The 21,219-nt window shown below is 46.7% G+C and overlaps 1 protein-coding gene across 1 annotated transcript in view; it reads left to right on the top strand.

Moving 5' to 3' along the window:
* Window positions 1-21,219, top strand: part of NMNAT2 (nicotinamide nucleotide adenylyltransferase 2) — a 202,133-nt gene that overhangs the window by 174,821 nt on the left and 6,093 nt on the right. Inside the window, exon 12 of the mRNA XM_082663533.1 lies at window positions 3,692-3,768. Coding sequence (XP_082519659.1) covers window positions 3,692-3,768 — 77 coding nt within the window. The remainder of the gene's footprint in view (window positions 1-3,691; window positions 3,769-21,219) is intronic.

Here is a 21,219-nt window from a genome sequence, read left to right as displayed (position 1 = left end):
CAGCCTTGAGTAGAGACTAAGGCCCCGACTGTGTGTGAGGGCAGTGAAGGCCCCGGGCCAGAGCAGGTGGAGGGTGGTTACACGGAGCTGTCAGGATGGGAAGGAGCTAACCCCCCATAGAAGTGAGCTGAGTCCTGGGCAACCCTAGGAAACAAACCAGGAAACAGATCTTTCCAAGGTTCCAGAATAAGTTAGAGACACAAGTATCTGAAGCCGGGTAAAGGGCAGACAGCAAGAGTGGAGCTGGAGCTGATGCAGCTACCAGGTGACAAGGAGGGTCAGTGACAGTTGGAATGCTTGAAATTCTAGGATGAGGGGCAGCCTGGTGTCCAGCTGACACGCTTAATCTTCCACTCGAGCTGCAGAGATGCTCCAGGCACCCCCTCGTAGAGGTGGAGGTTTGGGGCTGCATCTGGGCACTGGGTTCTCCCAGGAGGCCCAGCAGATGTGATGTCATTTCAAGGAACTTCTCTGGGGCCTGTCCCCTGATCCCAGGCAGCGGTGCACCTGAGTTGGTTCGTATTTATTCGCTAGGGCCATTTGTAAAATTTTCAGGGATCTTACCAACCAGTGGTTAAACGCAGTCTATACTAAAAATTAAATTACATTAAGCAACAGTTAAATACATTGTATTCAAAACAAGTATTAAGTACTCAAAACTCCTCACTTCCCAATTCTTTTATCAAGTTTTAATAGGCTTTATTTACCAGCACATGGCTGTCTGAGGACCACAGGAAAGGGCGCCTGCCTTTCTGGACGCTTCCCAAAGCCCGCAGGAAGAAGCATGCAACCCCAGGTTCCACAGCCCCAAACACCCCAAAGCCCTGCACTCCCCCTTCCCTGCGGTTCCACACCTGGCCAGGAACTACCTTCCCGGGGAGGAAGTCTTCTCGACCAGCCCAGCCGAGCTCAGAGCAGTCTTCAGACTTTCAGCTCTATTCCAATGTATATTTTCCTCCAACACCTTGTTCCAGGAAGAATGCATTGTGGCCCAGCTTCAGCTGGGATCTCTGTACCTTGCCAGCACCCAGGGCCCGTGTATCAGGCTGTCCTGCCCTGGGGAGTTCCCCCTCCTACCGAGAGGCAGTGCAATGGGTGTTTGTTTACCCGGCCACGCTCCTAGCTCCTAGCACTCCACCTTTACCATCTCACTGCAGCCTTGCGAGGCGCAGGGCTAGTCTTAGCCCCATCTTACTCCTCTTTCAGAGAAAGGAAAGCTGAGTGGCCACAGCAGTCTGGATGGATTTGTGGCCTCGTGTGGTACAGGTGGCAGCTGCCTCAGTGCGCAGTGGGGAGTGGAAGGGGCTGCAGGGCCTGGGGCTTTGCATAACCCGGATTCCCGGGAGGAGAGTGTGGCAGGAGAGTGCTGATTCTGGCTCGCTGGATCCTGAACTGGGGAAGAAAGTTGGACCCAGAGGAGGTCCCAGGAAGGGAGCTTGCCTGGCCTCTAGACCACTGTGCTGTGAGGCCCTCTGGCTCACATGTCCCCTTTTTGAAATCCCCTTGCACGCTTCACAAGAAGGGAGAAGCCATTTCTCCTAGCTCAGTTAGCACCTATGGCTCCATTTCCACTTTCTTAACAAGCTGACTGCTCCCGGGGCCTGCCCCAGACCCAAGGCTTAGGGGCTGAAAACACGCACCTTAGTCTCAGATGATAAACCTGAGAAACCACTGCTGCCCTCCAGCGGCCACACGTGGGATCCCAAGCCCTGCCAGGGCCTCTGGCCTGTGACACATCCATCTGTTCCAGTGCTGCAAGCAAAGGTGGAAACCCCGCGCTTCAACTTGATCTGCTCTGGCTTTCAAAATAATCCTACATTATTTTCAAGTGAGAAAGTGAGTCTCTGGCTTGGGAATAGGAAAGAGATTCATTTCCATGGCTGTAGAGCAGGGTTTCTCAACCATGGCACTGTTGACACTGGGAACCAGGTGATCCTGTGTCATGCGGGCTGCTGTGTGCTGTGGAGACGGCTGAGTGGCATTCCTGCCCTCTAAGCACAGTGGCACACCCCTCTCTCCGGTCTTGACAACCAGAAAAGTCTCCAGACATCGCCAAATTCTGGAGGCAAAATCGCCCCCAGTGGAGAACCACTGATGTAGAAGAAGCTGAGGACCAGCATGGCGTCCGGAGGCCGCCAGCTAACTGGACTCTTAGGCCCACAGTCACAGAGCTTCAGCCTTTCAACAGAGAGCTGACCTGGAACTCTGGGTGGCTCCAAGCTGGAGACAGGGAACAACGGGATCCCAGAACGAGCCCAGCCTGGCTCCTCTCAGCCATCCGAAGGCTGGTGGCCTAACACAGAGGGAGGCACCATTGACCAGGGCCTCCATGCTGCAAGAGACAAGGCCACAATCGCCATCCCGGACTGCCATCCCAGAGCGCCCAGAAGGCTCTTAGACAGCCTGCCCACATGGCCTCTGCGGTCAGCCTGTCTGTTGTTCACTCATTCAACACATCCTGAGCACCTACTGTGCACAGGTCGCTCTGCCAGGCCCTGGAGATATAAAGATCAACTAAGGTCCCTGCGCATAAACAGACCATGAGACTACAGTGTGACGTGGAGGAGAGGGGAGAGGGGAGGCTGCAGGAATATTTAAGAGTTAAGACCCCAGGGCTCCATGGGGCTCCCTGAGTATGAGCTGCACTGACCTGGGACCGTGAGATGCTCTCACTGTCTGTCGCCAGCCCAGCAGCCTTCCACTCAGCCTGCAGCCAGGGCGAGCTCAGCACCTGAAAGTTCTCGTCAGGTCCCTGAGCTAGCTACAGGGTCTGAGGCGGGCAGAGCTGCCGCCCATCTCTCGGCCTCAGGGTCCAGGGTGGCAGCGTTCTCTGGAAGGCTCAGAGTAGGGCTGTCTCACTGTTTCAGGCAAGATACCCACAGCCACAGCCTTTTGATGGAAAGGCCTGGGATGCCAGGGAACCAGACGCACCACCTGAATCCCAGCCCAGGTGGAAGTCTCTCCCCACGTGGTTCTGAGAATCCCAGGATTCTTTTTCCCCCTGTTGCTCAGTGTTCATGCCCCGGTCAGTTTGCTGCCTGTTTTAAATGACAGTGGCCTCACTGGGGTAATTCAGAGTGAGCTTAATGAGGGAAGAAAAACAAATGACAAGCAAGAAGTAAGCCTGGGAGTCAGGAAAGTGGGGGGCAGCCTCACTTCTCAAGCCCTTTGCTGAGGACACTGGCCATGTAAAGAGAGGACGTCCGATGAGCTGAGCTAGCTGATGAATTGAGGGTGTACTCGGTGTCCCCTGCCCCCCATCACATCGGGTGCTTGTGACGAGACAAACCCCAGATAATGCACAGCAGGAGAGGAACCAAACTCCACGGGCACTTCGGTTTGATACGGAGCAAAGGAGAGACCCTTAGACCTCACACTAGGCATGTAGCTGGCTCAGTCTCTGTTTGGGTGACCAGCCATCCTGGCTTAGCATGGAAACCCATCCTGGAAACCCCTCAGTACCAGCAAACCAGGACAATTAGTCTCCCTCTCTGCTGCATTCGTCCTGCAGGGAATGAGGGTGGTCTGTAAATGAGCCTGGGGGAGGGGTGAGCAGAGGTGCCTGGAAGAACTGGGCTCTGGAGCCCCAAGGATGGGACACTTCTGTGTTCAGCGGGGGAAGAAGGCTGAGACTTGAATGTTTCCCAGGCCTCCACTCACTCCCTTTTCTAACTTTGTTCACCCTCCTCAGAGCTGCGGATCTTGCTGCTGTGTGGCAGTGACCTTCTGGAGTCCTTCTGCATCCCAGGGCTCTGGAATGAGGCAGATGTGAGTAGCAAGGTTATGGCCTGTGCACAGCTGGCGTGGGGATGGATGGGGAGGGACCACTCGACTTTGACCTGTAGACTTCCCTCCTCACACAGGAGGGCAATAGACAACCCATTCACATCATGATGGAATAAAATTCTCAAAGCAGCTCTACTCCAGTAAAAATTAGTTTAAAAAATTAAATTAGGGCTTCCCTGGTGGCGCAGTGGTTGAGAGTCCGCCTGCTGATGCAGGGGACGCGTGTTTGTGCCCTGGTCTGGGAAGATCCCACATGCCGCGGAGCGGCTGGGCCCGTGAGCCATGGCCGCTGGCCCTGCGCGTCCGGAGCCTGTGCTCCGCAACGGGAGAGGCCACAACAGTGAGAGGCCCGCGTACCGCAAAAAAAAAAATTAAATTAAAAAAAAGAAAATTCTCACCTACCCCCAGCTTTATCTCGTCCTGTATTTTTATACTCACTCCTCCTCAGGCTTGCTCCTGGAAAGCCCCTGGGAAAAAAAGCAATCTGAGTCATAGAATACCTTCTCCACGTAGTGCTTGGAGGGTGTGTGCTGGTGGGGAAAGATGGGGGAGGGAAGAATTTTTTTTAAAAGACTTTGCCTTTTTGAAATTATTGTGTGTTTTGTTTTCCTTTGATTCTTTTGAAGAGGTGGTAAATACCACCCTAGAATTCCCTTAACAAGAGAAAAGGGGTCAAGAGGGGAGAAGTTAATAGCAAAAGGTCAGTAGGATCCTTCTGGCAATTGACTTGGGATAGAGGGAACTAGGAAGTTAAACTTATACCATTCAGAAGCTCATTGGACATCTTTTGTACCAGATCTGACAGAGATGGTCTTAAACTAGCTAATTCATGAGTTACTCACCCTTCAGACGTACATTCATTTTTGTTCTTTCATTAATTCATTCATCTGATAGCCAGAGCTAATGCTAGCTCCCAAACCCATAGCCCTTTGAAAGTTGGATTCTCAGGGCAGATATTCTAGACCTAGTACTTTTTCATTACTTACTGTGTGACCCCATGCAAATCACTCAACTCCTTTGGGCCTTGGTTGTTTTTCAAAAATCTATAGAATGTTATCTATAGCATTCTGAGATTTTTAAAGAAATAACCAATACAGTCCCTGCCCCCAAGTATCAGGTACCACCTGGTACCAAGTATTACCACCTGGTAAGATGTCTGCATATGAAAATTTTTCATGTACATATATGTCTCTGAAGAGAGAGAGAAATAGAGAACCTTCAGGGTTAAACTCAAGATTCTAGTTCTGCTCCAACACAGCTCATGACAAAATATATTCTGAGCATCAGTTTTTCGCATCTCTAAAATGGGCGTCATGATAGTACCCATCTCATAGGGTTTGGGGAGAATTAAGTGAGATTATCCATGTAAAGTGCCCAGCCTAGCACCTGACACACAGTGACATACAACAACTGTTAATAAGTGAATTTACCTAAATAGACACATAGATAAACACATAAATATTCAAGGTGAAGGGCATAGATGCTAACCTGCTGTGGGATAACCAAGAGGGGAGGCATAGTTTCAGGGAAGCAGATTATACTGTGTAGTCCTTTCCTCTCTACCCCTGCACAATTTCCTGCAGGTGAAATTTGAAACCTCTTTTTGGTTCTGGATTAAGTGGCTTAATTAACTTTTACTTTCCTCTCTACTTTACAAGTTGCTTTTAAAGGAAAAAGTAATGCGGGAGAAATTCTGTACAAGATTTCAGCAAAGCTCTTTCAAGAAGCCAGGCAAATCTGGGCAGTTGCCTGAGGCCCCATCCCATGGGGAGGCCCCATCCCATGGGGAGGCCCTGGCAGCTGGGGAGCGATTTTAGAGGGATGAAATTGACAGGGGCAGCAGCCTGAAAGGCCACTGCCTGAACAGGACGTCTCTAGGGCCTCTTTGCTAAGTGTGACTCTCAAGGGCAGACTCCGCTTTCTGGAGCCTGAAATTGACACAACTGGGGGCCCTTGAAGCACCGCCAGTTCCTCTGTGTTCCTCCCAGAGAGAAGGCTGACTGCAGGGCCTCTAATTTCTCTCTGACATGGCTGCTCCTGACATTGTCAGATCCCACATTCAGAGAACCAGGAAAAAGAGCCCCAGGTCACTCCTCTTCCAGTTGGTCCCTGATGTTGAAATGACGTGTTGGTTACAAGAAAAGAATTGAAAAACTGGTAGCTGTGGATTTAACTGGGGCTGGAGATGGAGTGAGGCCCTCATCTGTTCAACCATGTTCCCACCTGACGGGTCATCCTGGAGATGGGAGCACCCAGCCTGGCTGCTCCCAGAGGCACAGCAATTCCAAACCAGCAGGGACCCCACATCTGTCCTGTTCAGGGTGCTGAGAATTTCAGTCCACAGCACAGGCAGAAGGGGGACTGGGTGAAGCACACCCTCAGGGCTCACTCCAGATGGTTTTCTAGAGCCTAGAGCTCTACCTCCCCACCCCCACTCAACCAATTGCTCAGTTCCCTGATTCAACGGACAGTGAATCTGTGGGGTCCTTAGAATCATGACAGCCGAGGTAGAGGCAAAAAAAAAAAATCAAAATCAAGGAGCTGTTTCCTTATGTAAAAGTGTGAATTTCAGGCCACAACAGAAGTGTGCCAGAAATATCACAATTTATTTAAATCACATGAAAATTCAACTCCAAATCGCCATCCCACAGGGATGATGGAAAGTTAATCTCATTCATTACTGACTAGCAGAACCTGAGAGGCTCTCGTGGGCTCTGAACGTGAACATCAGTTCATCAGGGTCGCCGCAGACATCTTCCCTATTGGGGCCTTCGCGGTCCAGTGAGGTGGATGGCAACCTGCTCCAGGCCCACCTGGGCCGTGCGACTCCTGGCTGAGTCTGGAAGGCCACGTGCTGGGCCCAACCCACCTATGATCCTGGCGCTATTTTCTTCTGAGGCTTTGCCCTTAGGGTGCTGTCTGGGAGTGAGGAGGGGGTGGGCTTCACAGCTCTCTAACTTGTTTCTAATGTGGGAGGGGGGCAGCTGAACCTCTTCTTTCTATTCTAAAGCTATCTCCCCTATTTTCTCTCCCCTCCTCTGGACATCTAGGGAAATCTCTTCAGTGGTTTAAAGCCATTGACTTCAAAACGTACTATTTTCTGCCCTGAAAAGTCCTCTCATAAAGGGTCTGGTTCTCTGCTAGAAATAGGGTGGGGATTGGGCAAAGGCGTATATAGGGAACATGAAACTAGTTAGTAACTCAGTGAATTATCCCACTGTCCGTATTTGGGGAAAGTTGGAGCTCAGGGTCTAGAAAAGGAAGGTCTTTCTTTCAAGACTGGTACAGGGTGAGCCCTGCTTATTCTAATAGAAAGTTCTAGCCTCTGGAGTTTGCCTGGAAGCGGCCCGTTTCAGGGATCTCTGTTCCTAACCATGAGATTACCAGGGATCAGGTATGTGAGACCCACTTCTGTCCCAGGTTTCATTCATTTATTCAACCCTTTATCAGAACACATTTCTTTTTATCACCTGGTGTCCCAAGTGATACTTGCTGGCCACAGACCTGTGCTCAGTGACCATGAACCTGAAGCCTTGAATCTGCCAATGATGGGACAGGAGGGTGGGGAAGAGAACCAAGTTTCTTGGAAAAGTCCTAGACCCTTGCTCTGCATTCCAGTCTCTCCAGAATCCTCAGGAACAAACCAAGAGAGAAGCCACTAGTTCAGACAGGTCTGGGAGACATAGAAGCCCCACCATCCTTCTGTAAAGAAAGCTCAGTGGGGACCGTGGAGCAGCAATGCCCCACCCAGGCTGGAAAGCAGCTGGGACAGTCTGTTCTACAGTAGGGCTGCCAAGTCCTCTTTCGGCACAATCACAAACTCTCCGTTGAGTCAGTCTTGCTTTCTTTTGCTTTGGATTCCTGAACCTATGCTCTCCATCCAGAAATCTAATTACACAACTAAAGGAACAACCATCCCCACCCAAACACATCCCTTGGGCATTTCCCAACAGACACAAAAATCCATCAGCCCATAGTGAATTCTGACCTTCTCTGACCAATGACACACCCCTTCCCCTTACATTCTGTGGGGAGAAAATTCCATACATATTCATCATGTTTCTTTCTATGGAATACAAAAGAGTTACTTGTGTGGCCTGGCAGTTGGCATTTTCATTCTTGATTCCTGAGAGAGAGCAAGATCCAGTTTCCTGGACCAACCTTTGGAGTTTGGGACCCAGTCCCTCTATCCCATCCCATTCCCAGACTTTTTATTAGAACTAGTTTCCCCCAGCAGACCTGACCTTTGCTATGCCGCATCCTGACACCAGCACCAAAGCACATATCCAGGCATGGACCGGGATCTATGGGAAGTCAAGGCCAAAGCCTAAAGGGTCAGCCATGGACAGATTTGTGAAACAGGAAACTCTTATCCTCACTCCCTCCCCCAGACAAAACCCATCGTCTAGGGAATCTGATGCTGCCAGCTGCTTTGTCCATCATATTATAATGGAAGGCAGTCGGGCAATTAATTCTGATTGAAGCATTCTTTCGTTCAATCAATCTTTCAGCTGATACTGAGAGCCCAGTATGAATATAAGCACACTGTTTGTCCTTGCAGCACTTGCAATCTAAAAATATCTTACAGTTTTTATTCTATTAGTTCTTTATATTACATGAAATAAAACATATAAAAAGTCTAGAAGAGTTCTTGAACCTAGTAAGCAGTCAATAAATGTTGGCTCTTATTTATTCATTGGTTTTAAAATATTTATTGAGTACCTGCCATGGGCCAGACACTGTTCTAGGGCTGGAGGAACGGAGGAAACAGAATAGGCAAAGTTCCCCACCATTGTGCACTGTGCTTTCTAATGGGGAGACACAATAAACACTTTGCTTGTTTCTCGTGGAATATCTCAGTTAACCACCGGCACACTCCTGAAAGTGGAATCTCGGTTCCCATTTATAGGTATGGAAACCAGGGCTCACATGAATTGTGACTTGTCCAAGACCACTTAGCTATTAGCAGCAGAGCAGGACTTGGCATACATTCAGATCCCTAATCCAGATAAGACAGACAAGTGGGAAGAACGATGTGTAATTCATAGCAGGCCACAAGGGAGGGGGTAGCACTTGAGCTGGGCTTTGAATAACGGGCAGGATTGGGTTAAGTGCCTGCAAAAAGAATGGCTTTTGAGGTTGAGAGAAGGCTGTAAAAGGTCCAGTGGTGGGCATAAGACCTTTTGGGGAGTTGGTTCTGGCTGGTTGAAATAGAAGGTTTATCTTGGTCCTTATCTGGGGGACTTGACTTTTCAGCAAGCAGGCAAAATCATTCAGTTTAATGATTAAATGTATTCCCTGCTTGAAAATGGTATTTGCATTTTAAATGAGCAAGGGTCAATATTTAACTCAAAGGAATGAAAACCCAAAGGTGGAACATCAAGCACCAGAGATGGGCCAATGAGGAAACTTTTTTCTTTTTCTTTCTTTTTGCACTTCTCCAAGCCCAACATTCCACAGGCTGGCTCTAATTGGCTGTGTCCTACGTTTTTCCAGCCAACCAGGCATGGGCTAACTGCTTCCTGCATCCACCAGCTATGGGAAAACAACCAAAGAAAATAAACAAAGGAAGAGCCTGGGGCACTAGCCACTCCAGAAGAAATCCCAGGGCTCCAGGATAAATGGAGCAAAGACAAACATTTGGTTTTTCAAGCTCAGATGGTTTTTATCAGACAGTCCAGCCCCAGCCAGGAAGCCCAATGGACACTTCCACCCCGGGGATTAGGTCTCCACACTGATAAGCCTGGTGCCGTGTTTCCAGCTCTGGGGAAGGCGGCTTCGGCCCTACCATGGGAGATAGGGTTCTCGTGTGAAAGGCACTGTTGGTTTGGTTTTCACGCTTTTGACTTGAGTCTGGAATTCCTTGCCTTCCCACACCCCCAGGCAGATTGGAAATGGGAGTGGGAATGATTTCCTCTGCGAAACCCCTCTAAAGGATCTTTCACTGATTTGCACTAACAGAGCCATCCTGGAAATGCGTTCCTACTCGGCCTTCCCTCCAGAGAGGAGCAGGGGTCAGAAGAAGGGTGGAGGATTCTTTCCCGAAATGGCTGGAGCATGTTTCAGAAGCTCCTCACCTACTGTTGTGTGGTTTCTGTTGGATGCCCTCTCCTTGCATCTTGTTTAACCTACTCAGAAGCACACAAAATTATATACTTTAGGGGGCGATGTAGAGTAATGAGCTGAGGACTTAGCTCGGGACAAGCCTGGAGAAAAAATAAGATAGACTATATTTTCACACCAAGGAATTTCAAGTCACTAAAATGGGAGTCTTAAAAATGGATCTAGAAGAGGCATAGTGTGGTGGAAAGAGCCTTTAAAGCAGACCAGAGTGGGTTCAAATTCACTCACTTGCTGTGCAGCTTGGACTAGTTACTACATCTCACTGAGTCTTGGTCTCCCCATCCATGAAATGAGAACTGAAGCACACATCTCAGAAGATGGTTGCTTCAAGGATTAAATGTATTAAGAAATAAAGCTGCTAGTACTGTGCCTGGTGCATAGCAGGTCCTCTAATAAATGGTGCTTCCGCTTCCTGCTGGTAGTCCCCTGTTCATCCCTGAATATCCTCATCTGGAGAAGAAGTACGAGTTGGCCTGAGTAACTCAGGTACTGTGCCTTGAGAAGAGAGGACTGTTTGAGGCAGATGGTCAGGATCCTGAACCCTGATCTCAGAATGATTCCATAGAGGGTCTTACCAGTTAGATTTGCCTGGGTAAGTCAGTGTAAATTGGATTCTGTCGCTAATGGAAGTCAAGCCCTCTGTTTAAAGCACTCTAATGGCTGCTCTTCACAGTTGGAATGAAACCCCATCTTTATCGTGATCTGGTCCTTCTCTACTTCTCTCGCCTCTCTGTGCCCCAGTTCCACCTAGTTTCTTTGTTTGAACACTTTTTCCCACCTCAGGGCCTTTGCACTAGCTGTGGCCACACTGGGAATGCTCTTTTCCCAGGTATCCCTATGTCTGGCCGGTTCCTGTCATTTAGGTTTTGGCTTAAAAGTCATTTTGTTTTATATTCAATATTGTACCAAGCTCCACCTGATGTTTTCTTATTTATGTATTTATTTGTTTACGATCTCTCCCTACTAGAGGTAAGCTCTGTGAGCACACTGCACTTGTCTGTCTCATTGGGCAACACCAGGACAGTGCCTGGTTCACCATATACACTCAATAGAAGTTTGTTGAATGAAAGAATGTAAGAGTACCTGGGAACAGCTTGGTTGGAGAAATTCAGCCTCCACCGTGAGATATGGCCCCACCTTTTGCCAGTTACCCAGAAGACATTAGCCACTACAAGAGATTAGCCACTTAAGTAGTAACCTGCCCTTATCCTTAAGAGCAATACAGTTGAAATAATTAGTCATTTGTTTAATGTCTCCCACTAGATAGTGATTGAGCCAAGAGATGAAGCCGTATCTGTCTTGCTCAGCCCTGGTGCCCAGGAAAGTGCCTGGCTAAGACCACAGGGCATCCTCCCACCCAAAGTATTCCTGAAACCCAGCAGGGCCGGTCTTGAAATTCCGCCTCCTGGAAGGATGATGATGATTCCACATTCCTTCCAAGAGATCTGCCGCCTGGCTGCCACGAGTGTTCTCACTCCCAAGGCCAAGTTGCTTCCTGCCTCAACATGTCTCATATCCTTTCCTCAGATTCCCCACACTGGGGGGAGCAGAGTCTGCCCCCTCCCACTTCCTGTCCCCATCCCCACCCCTGCCGCCCCTGGGGAGCCTTTGACCAGAAGATGAAAAGATATGATCAAAGCTGTGCTTGTGAGCAGGAAGTTGAAGCAGGATGAATGTCACAGACCCCCACCTCTGAGACACGACCCAGGCCAGAGCTACAGTGAGAGGCCACTGTCTGCTGCGGGGGGACAAGATTGTACCCTGATCCTGCTGGCTGCCGTGTGGCAGAATGAGGTCACGTCAGTCACCATCGGGAGAGGGAATTGCCAATCAGGACGGCTCTGCTGCTCTGACCACCCACTCACCCACCTCCCCAGCCCCACGGCAAGACCTGCAGAGAACACTTCATGAGGACACGGGAGGTGTTGGGCCCCTCGTGCTGGAACAGGAGCTCCATCCCAGGGGCCTGGGCACATTCCTGTGGGCTCCGTGGGCAGGGAAAGCTTGAGAAACCCTCGGTTTCCTGGGATCAGACGTCTGTCCGCATCTCCCCAGAGCCGGGGGGTGGGGCGGGGGAGGGGGGAGGAAATGTCCTCATTTTTGCTGGAATCCCCAGAGAGGTGCTCGTCCCACAAGTATCTCATGTTGACTTCATCCCAAACCAAGCCAGAGTATTAGCTTAGGCAACTGCCTCTATTATTAAAAGTGACAATTTTCCAAAGGTGGGTGCACATCAGGAGGATTAGGAAACATTGTAAAGAGGGAGGCTCCACCCCATTGTAGACATGTTGTATCAAAATCCCTGGGGTGAGGTCTGGAGGGGCTGTTGCTGTTGTTATTATTGTTTTTAAAGCTCCGGGGTGATTCTGCTGACCAATCAGACGAAGTTTGGGAACTTACAGAAGTAAGATCACCCGTGCATTTCATGGGGACCTGAAAGTCTGTCTCGAGTCACTTCCTTGGGTCTCCCAGAGTTTCCATTAGGTACATCGGGCTTCCTTCCATGTCCTGAGGTGAGAGAGTTTATCAGCTAACTCAAGGACAACTGCCAGAGAGAGGACTCTGCAGGAATCCACTTGCTCAACAGCATATGTCGAGCACGGATGATGTGCCAGGTCCCTTTCACCCAGGAACAAGGCAGTGAATGAAACACACAGAATTGCCTGCCCTCATGAAGCTTACCTTTATAGGGAAGAGAGAAGGAGAGCAAAAAAAGGTTAAATAAAGAAAATATACAAGGTGTTAGAGATAAATGCTATAGAGGAATATGAAACACAGTAGGAAGTGGGGACTGTGAGGGCGTGGGATGGGTGTGGGTCTACGTGCACAGGGATGCAGGCTGAGATAGCATGGCCAGAGGAGGTCTCACTGAGAAGGTGGTTTGTTTTTTTTTTTTTTTTTGGTTTCTATTGATACTTTTTCTTTTTTTAAATACATCTTTATTGGAGTATAATTGCTTCAACATACCGTGTTAGTTTCTCTTGCACAACAAAGCGAATCAGCCACATGCATACACATGTCCCCTTATCCCCTCCCTCTTGAGCCTCCCTCCCCTGCTCCCTATCCTATCCCTCTAGGTCATCACAAAGCACCGAGTCGATCTCCCTGTGCTATGCTGCTGCTTCCCACCAGCCAACTATTTTACATTCGGTAGTGTATATATGTTGATGCTACTCTCACTTCGCCCCAGCTTTGCCCTCCCACGCCATGTCCTCAAGTCCATTCTCTATGACTACCTCTTTATTCCTGCCCTACAAGTAAGTTCATCAGTACCTTTTTTTTTTTTTTAGATTCCATATATATGCGTTAGCATATGGTATTTGTCTTTCTCTTTCTGACTTACTTCACTCTGTATGACAGACCCTAGGTCCATCCACCTCAGTACAAATGACTCAATTTCGTTTCTTTTTATGGCTGAGTAATATTCCATTGTACATATGTCACACATCTTCTTTATCCATTCATCTGTTGATGGACATTTAGGTTGGTTCCATGTCCTGGCTATTGTAAATAGTGCTGCAATGAACATTGGGTTGCATGTGTCTTTTTGGATTATGGTTTTCTCAGGCTATATGCCCAGTAGTGGGATTGCTGGGTCGTATGGTAGTTTTTTTAGTTTTTTAAGGAACCTCCATACTGTTCTCCAAAGTGGCTGTATCAATTTACATTCCCACCAACAGTGCAGGAGGGTTCCCTTTTCACCACACCCTCTCCAGCATTTATTGTTTCCAGCTTTTTTCATAATGGCCATTCTGACCGGCATGAGGTGATACCTCATTGCAGTTTTGATTTCCATCTCTAATAATTAGTGATGCTGAGCATCTTTTCATGTGCCTCTTGGCCATCTGTATGTCTTCCTTGGTGAAATGTCTATTTAGGTCTTCCACCCATTTTTAAACTACATTGTCTGTTTTTTTGACATTGAGCTCCATGTGCTGTTTGTATATTTTGGAGATTAATCCTTTGTTGTTTCATTTGCAAATATTTTCTCCCATTCTGAGGGTTGTCTTTTGTCTTGTTTATGGTTTCCTTTGCTGTGCAAAAGCTTTTAAGTTTAATTAAGTCCCATATGTTTATTTTTGTTTTTATTTCTGTTACTCTAGGAGGTGGGTCAAAAATGATCTTGCTGTGGTTTATGTCAAAGAGTGTTTTTCCTATGTTTTCCTCTAAAAGTTTGATAGTGTCTGGTCTTACATTTAAGTCTTTAATCCATTTCGAGTTTATTTTTATGTATGCTGTTAGGGAGTGTTCTAATTTCATTCTTTTTTTTTTTTTTTTTTTTGTGGTACGCGGGCCTCTCACTGTTGTGGCCTCTCCCGTTGTGGCTCACAGGCTCTGGACGCGCAGGCTCAGTGGCCATGGCTCACGGGCCCAGCCGCTCCACGGCATGTGGGATCCTCCCGGACCGGGGCACGAACCCGTTTCCCCTGCATCGGCAGGCGGACTCTCAACCACTGCACCACCAGGGAAGCCCTAATTTCATTCTTTTACATGCAGCTGTCCAGTTTTCCCAGCACCACTTATTGAAGAGGCTGTCTTTCTCCCCTGTATCTTCTTGACTCCTTTGTTGTAAATTTGGTGCTCATATGTGCGTGGGTTTATCTCTGGGCATTCTATCCTGTAGCGTTGATCTATATTTCTGTTTTTGTGCCAGTACCATACTGTCTTGATTACTGTAGCTTTGTAGTATAGATTGAAGTCAGGGAGCCTGATTCCTCCAGCTCCGTTTTTCTTTCTCAAGATAGCTTTGGCTATTCGGGGTCTTTTGTGTTTCCATACGAATTGTAAGATTTTTTTGTTCTAATTCCGTGAAGAATGCCATTGATAGTTTGAGAGGGATTGCATTGAATCTGTAGATTGCTTTGGACAGTATAGTCATTTTCACAATATTGATTCTTCCAATCCAAGAACATGGTATATTTCTCCATCTGTTTCTGTCATCTTTGATTTCTTCCATCAGTGTTTTATAGTTTTCTGAGTACAAGTCTTTTGCCTCCTTAGGCAGGTTTATTCCTAGGTATTTTATTCTTTTTGTTGCAATGGTGAATGGGAGCGTTTCCTTAATTTCTCTTTCTGATTTTTCATTGTTGGTGTATAGGAATGACAGAGATTTCTGTGCATTAATTTTGTATCCTGCAACCTTACCAAATTCATTGATTAGTTCTAGTAGTTTTCTGGTGGCATCTTTAGGATTTTCTATGTATAGTATCATGTCATCTGCAAACAGTGACAGTTTGACTTCTTCTTTTCCAATTTGTATTCCTTTTATTTCTTTTTCTTCTCTGATTGCCCCAGCTAGGACTTCCAAAACTATGTTGAATGAGAGTGGGGAGAGTGGACATCCTTGTCTTGTTCCTTATCCTAGTGGAAGTGCTTTCAGTTTTTCACCATTGAGTATGATGTTTGCCGTGAGTTTGTCATATATGGCCTTTATTATGTTGAGGTAGTTTCCCTCTATGCCCATTTTCTGGACAGTTTTTATCATAAATGGGTGTTGAGTTTTGTCAAAAGCTTTTTCTGCATCTATTGAGATGATCATATGGTTTTTATTCCTTAATTTGTTAATGTGGTGTATCACATTGATTGATTTGCATATATTGAAGAATCCTTGCATCCCTGGGATAAATCCCGCTTGATCATGGTGTATGATCCTTTTAATGTGCTGTTGGAATCTGTTTGCTAGTATTTTGTTCAGGATTTTTGCATCTATGTTTATCAGTGATATTGGTCTATAACTTTCTTTTTTTGTGATAGCTTTTTCTGGTTTTGGTATCAGGGTGATGGTGGCTTTGTAGAATGAATTTGGGAGTGTTCCTCCCTCTGCAATTTTTTGGAAGAGTTTGAGAAGGATTGGTGTTAGCTCGTCTCTAAATGTTTGATAGAATTCACCTGTGAAGCCATCTGGTCCCGGACGTTTGTTTGTTGGAAGATTTTTAATTGTGGTTTCAATTTCATTACTTGTGATAGGTCTGTTTATATTTTCTAATTCTTCCTGGTTCAGTCTCAGAAAATACCTTCCTGGTTCAGTCTCAGAAAATACCTTTCCAAGAATTTGTCCATTTCTTCATGGTTGTCCATTTTATTGGCATATAGTTGTTTGTAGTAGTCTCTTATAATCCTTTGTATTTCTGCAGTGTCAGTTGTGATTTCTCCTTTTTCATTTCTAATGTTATTGATTTGTGTCCTCTCCCTTTTTTTCTTGATGAGTCTAAGGGTTTATCAGTTTTGTTTATCTTCTCAAAGAACCAGCTTTTAGTTTTATTGATCTTTGCTATTGTTTTCTTCGTTTCTATTTCATTTATTTCTGCTCTGATCTTTATGGTTTCTTTCCTTCTACTGACTTTGGGTTTTCTTTGTTCTTCTTTCCCTAGTTGTTTTAAGTGTAGGGTTAGATTGTTTACTTGAGATTTTTCTTGTTTCTTGAGGTGAGATCTTTTTATTTCTTCTTTGATTTCTTCAGTGATCTCTTGGTTATTCAGTAGCGCACTGTTTAGCCTCCATGTATTTGTGTTTTTTACAGTTTTTTTCCTGTAATTGATTTCCAATCTCATAGCATTGTGGTCAGAAAAGATGCTTGATATGATTTCAATTTTCTTAAATTTTCTGAGGCTTGATTTGTGACCCAAGATGTGATCTATTCTGGAGAATGTTGCATGTGCACTTGAGAAGAAAGTGTATTCTGCCACTTTTGGGTGGAATGTTTATAAATATCAACTAGATCTATCTGGTCTATTGTGTCATTTAAAGCTTGTGTTTCCTTATTTATTTTCTGTCTGGATGTAAGTGGGGTGTTAAAGTCTCCCACTATTATTGTGTTACTGTCGATTTCCCCTTTCATGGTTGTTAGCCTTTGCCTTGTGTATTGAGTGCTCCTATGTTGGGTGCATAAACAATTATAATTGTTATATCTTCTTGGATTGATCCCTTGATCATTATGTAGTGTCCTTCCTTATCTCTTGTAAAAATCTTTATTTTGAAGTCTATTTTATCTGACATGAGTATTGCTACTCCAGCTTTCTTTTGATTTCTATTTGCATGGAATATCTTTTTCCATTCCTTCACTTTCAGTCTGTATGTGTCCCTAGGTCTGAAGTGGGTCTCTTGTAGACAGCATATATATGGGTCTTGTTTTTGTATCCATTCAGCCAGTCTGTGTCTTTTGGTTGGGGCATTTAATCCATTTACATTCAAGGTTATTATTGATATGTATGTTCCTATTACCATTTTCTTAATTGTTTTGGGTTTGTTTTTGTGGGTCTTTTTCTTCTCCTGTGTTTCCCGCCTAGAGAAGTTTCTTTAGCTTTTGTTGTAAAGCTGGTTTGGTGGTGCTGAATTCTCTTAGCTTTTGTTTGTCTGAAAAGCTTTTGACTTCTCCGTTGAATCTGAATGAGATCCTTACTGGGTAATCTTGGTTGTAGGTTTTTCTCTCTCGTCACTAAGTATATCCTACCACTCCCTTCTGGCCTGCAGAGGTTTTGCTGAAAAATCAGCTTATAAACTTATGGGGATTCCTTTGTATGTTATTTTTTGTTTTTTCCCTTGCTGCTTTTAATATTTTTTCTTGCATTTAATTTTTGTTAGCTTGATTAATATGTGTCTTGGTGTGGTTTTCCTAGGGTTTATCCTCTATGGGACTCTTTATGCTTCCTGGACTTGGGTGACTATTTCCTTTCCCATGTTAGGGAAGTTTTCCACTATAACCTCTTCAAATATTTTCTCAGACCCTTTCTTTTTCTATTCTTCTTCTGGGACCTCTATAATTGGAATGCTGGTGCATTTAGTGTTGTCCCAGAGGTCTCTGAGATTGTCTTCAATTCTTTTCATTCTCTTTTCTTTATTCTCCTCCTTGGCATTTATTTCCACCATTTTGTCTTCCAGCTCACTTATTCGTTCTTCTGCCTCCATTATTGTTATTGATTCCTTCTAGTGTATTTTTCATTACAGTTATTGTGTTGTTTACCTCTGTTTGTTTGTTTTTTAGTTCTTCTAGATCTTTGTTAAACATTTTTTGTATTTTCTCAATCCGTGCTTCCATTCTATTTCCAAGATTCTGGATCTTCCTTACTCTCATTACTCTGAATTCTTTTTCAGGTAGATTGCCTATTTCCTCCTCATTTATTTGGTCTTGTAGGTTTTTACCTTGCTCCTTCGTCTGTGACATATTTTTTTGCCATCTCTTTTTTTTTTTTTATAAGTGGGATTGTGTTCCTGTTTTACTGGTTGTTTGACCTGAGGTTTCCAACACTGGAGTTTGTAGGCTATTGGGTATAGCTGGGTCTTGGTGCTGAGATGAAGACCTCCAGGAGACCTCACTCTGATGAATATTCCCTGGGGTCTGAGGTTCTCTGTTAGTCCAATGGTACAGACTCAGAGCTCCCACTGCAGGAGCTCCCATCTGACCATGGGCTTGCAAATCAAGATCCTGCAAGCCACGTGGGCAGCAAAAAAAAAAAAGGTGGGGTGGGGGTGGGGAAGGCCTTGGCTGTGGAGGGCAGGGCCTAATCAAGGGTGACGTTTGGGTGGTGGGTGGGGCCAATGCTCAGGACTCACAGGGCTGGAAAAGGCCCTGGGCTGTGGGGGGTGAGCCTTAGGCTCAAGGAACAGAAGGGGCCCAGGCATGCCCCCCACCCCTGGTCTCAGAGGGCAGGGGACCTCACCTGGGAGCCCAGCAGGCTTCCTGGGCTCGAGTGGGTGGGGCAAACGCCCTCCTCTCCTCTCCTGCTCCTCTGGTCTGGGGTCTGGGAGGCCCCCTCCCACCTGCCTCTGCTGATCTCCCAGGCCTCCCTCCTGTGCCCCCAGGACCAGTGCAGTTGGAGGGGGAAGGGGGGTCCTTGGAGGGCAGGGAACCGGCCTGGGAGCTCAGCAGGTTCCCCATGCCCAAGTGGGTGGGGCAATTGCCCTCCACTTCTCTCCCACTCCTTCCCAAGGGCCCTTTCCACCTGCCTCTCCTGATCCCCCTGGCCTCCCTCCTATACCCCCAAGGACCCATGCAGCCTGGAGGGGCCTTGGAGGTTGGAGGATCAGCCTGGGAGCTCAGCAGGCTCCCCGTGCCCAAGTGGGCAGGGCAATCGCCCTCTGCTCCTCTCCCGCTCTTCCTGGAGAGTCCCTCCCACCTGCCTCTCCTGATATCCCTGGCCTCAGGGGTGCAGATCTCGTCTGACCTGCACTTCTCCTCCCCCTCGGTCCCCCTACATCCTACCGGTTCACTCTGGGGTTCCTCCCGTCTTCTTGGGGGTCAGAGTTCCCCACCAGCAGCCGGCAGGCACCCTAGTTGTGGGGAGACCTAACTCTGTGTCTTCCCACACCGCCATCTTGACTCCTTCCCACACCGCCATCTTGGTATTTAAGTGAAGGGTTTCGAGCCAAGGAGCAACATAATTTGGTATATTCACATTATCAGTCTGGATGTTGGGAATAGACTGAAAAAGGCAAGAGAAAAACAAACCAGAGCAAGCCAAGTGAGAGCTAATGGGGATGAATTCGTTTTCTTTTTTTTTAATTAAAAAAATTCTTTTTTATTAATTTTTATTGGAGTATAGTTGCTTTACAATGTTGTGTTAGTTTCTGCTGTACAGCAAAGTGAATCAGCTATACGTATACATATATCCCCTCTTTTTTGGATTTCCTTCCCACTTAGGTCACCACAGAGCATTGAGTAGAGGTCCCTATGCTATACAGTAGGTTCTCATTAGTTATCTATTTTATACATAGTATCAATAGTGTACATATGTCAATCCCAATCTCCCAATTCATCCCACACACCTCCCCCCCTTTCCCCTTTGTATCCATACATTTGTCCTCTGTGTCTTTGTCCTTTGCAAATAAGATCGTATATGAATTAGTTTTCTGTTGCTGCAAACTTGGTGGCTTAAAACTACACACATTTTTTATCTTTCACTTCTGGAAGCCAGAAGTGTGAAACAGGTTTCACTGGGCCAATATTAAGTTGTAGTCAGAGCCGTAGTCCTTCCAGAGGCTCTTGGGGAGAATCTGTTTCCTCGCCTTTTCCAGCTTCTAGAGCTGCATTTGTTGCATGGCTTGGTCCCTTCTTCCATCTTCAAGGCCAACAGTGTAGCATCTTCTCTGCTCCCTCTTCACATCATCTTCTCTCTCCTGTGTTAAATCTCCCTCTGCCTTCTTTTTTAAGGACACTTGTTATTACATTAGGGCCCACCTAAGTCATCCAGAATAATCTCAAGATCCTTACTTTAATCACATCTGCAAAGTCTCTTTTGCCACATAAATAACATTCACAGGTTCCAGGGATTAGGACCTCGGTGTTTTGGGGGCCCATTATTTAACCTACCAAAGGAGGCTTGGACCAGGGTAGAAGTGATGGAGATGGTGAGAAATGAGCAGATTCTGGGATTTGTTTTGAAGGCCAAACCAATTGGGTTGCTTTATAGATTGAATGTGGGATGTGAGAGAAAGAGAGGAATCAAGGAAAGCACCAAGGCTTTGGCCCGAGCAGTTGTAGGAAGAGAGTTTCCATTTACTAAAATGAGAAAGACTACAGGAAAAGAATCTTGGTGCCTGTAGGATGATGGTGGACGGGATTGACTGATTGATTGATTGATGTCAGAGAGTTCAGGGGCTCGTGGACGTATTATTTAGGTTTGAGATGCCTCATCCAAGTGGGCATGTTGAAGAGACTGCTGGATGTATGAGTCTGAAGTTCAGGAGAGGAGTCTACGCTGGAGATATAAATTTGGGAGCCTTCCATGTGTCTTTAAAGCTTTGAAATTGAATGAAATCATTAAAGGTGCAAGTGTAGATAGAAAACAAAAGAGCTCCAAGGACTGAGCCTGGGGGACTCCAGTCATTCGAAATCGGGGAGATGAGAAGGAACAGCACAGGGAGACCACAAAAGAGCAGCCAGCGAGGTAGAAGGACGACCAGGAGAGGGTGGATCTTGGAGGCCACATGAAGACAGGAGACAAGGATAGGGGTGGGGGTGGGCAGGGCAGCTAAGCTCCCAGAGGGAGATCGGTACCTGTGGCATGAGGGCACACCTCACCAACTCTAGCACCCGGCACCTCCTAGCACCCCAAAACACACACACACAAACACCTTCTGGCATGAAAATCAAGCCCATGTCCTCAGGTCTGGCCAAAAGAGCAGAAAAGGTCTGCATTCTCTGGTTCAAACCCCTGCAGAGATGCCACTTGGATGTGGTAAAGCTGTGTGTCTTGTCTGGTAGACCCATCTCGTTCACCCCATCTGTGATTCCCAGAGGGCAAATCTGTCACCTGTTTCTGGAAGAGGAATTCCATCTCAAGCATCAAGGTCTCCATCTGCTTGCCACCCATT

This window comes from Grampus griseus (genome assembly GCF_964374135.1).
Source record: "Grampus griseus genome assembly, chromosome: 1".
Classification (NCBI taxonomy): Eukaryota; Metazoa; Chordata; class Mammalia; order Artiodactyla; family Delphinidae; genus Grampus; species Grampus griseus.
The sequence above is the reverse complement of the archived record's forward strand: the minus strand, read 5'-3'. Positions and strand labels throughout refer to the sequence as shown.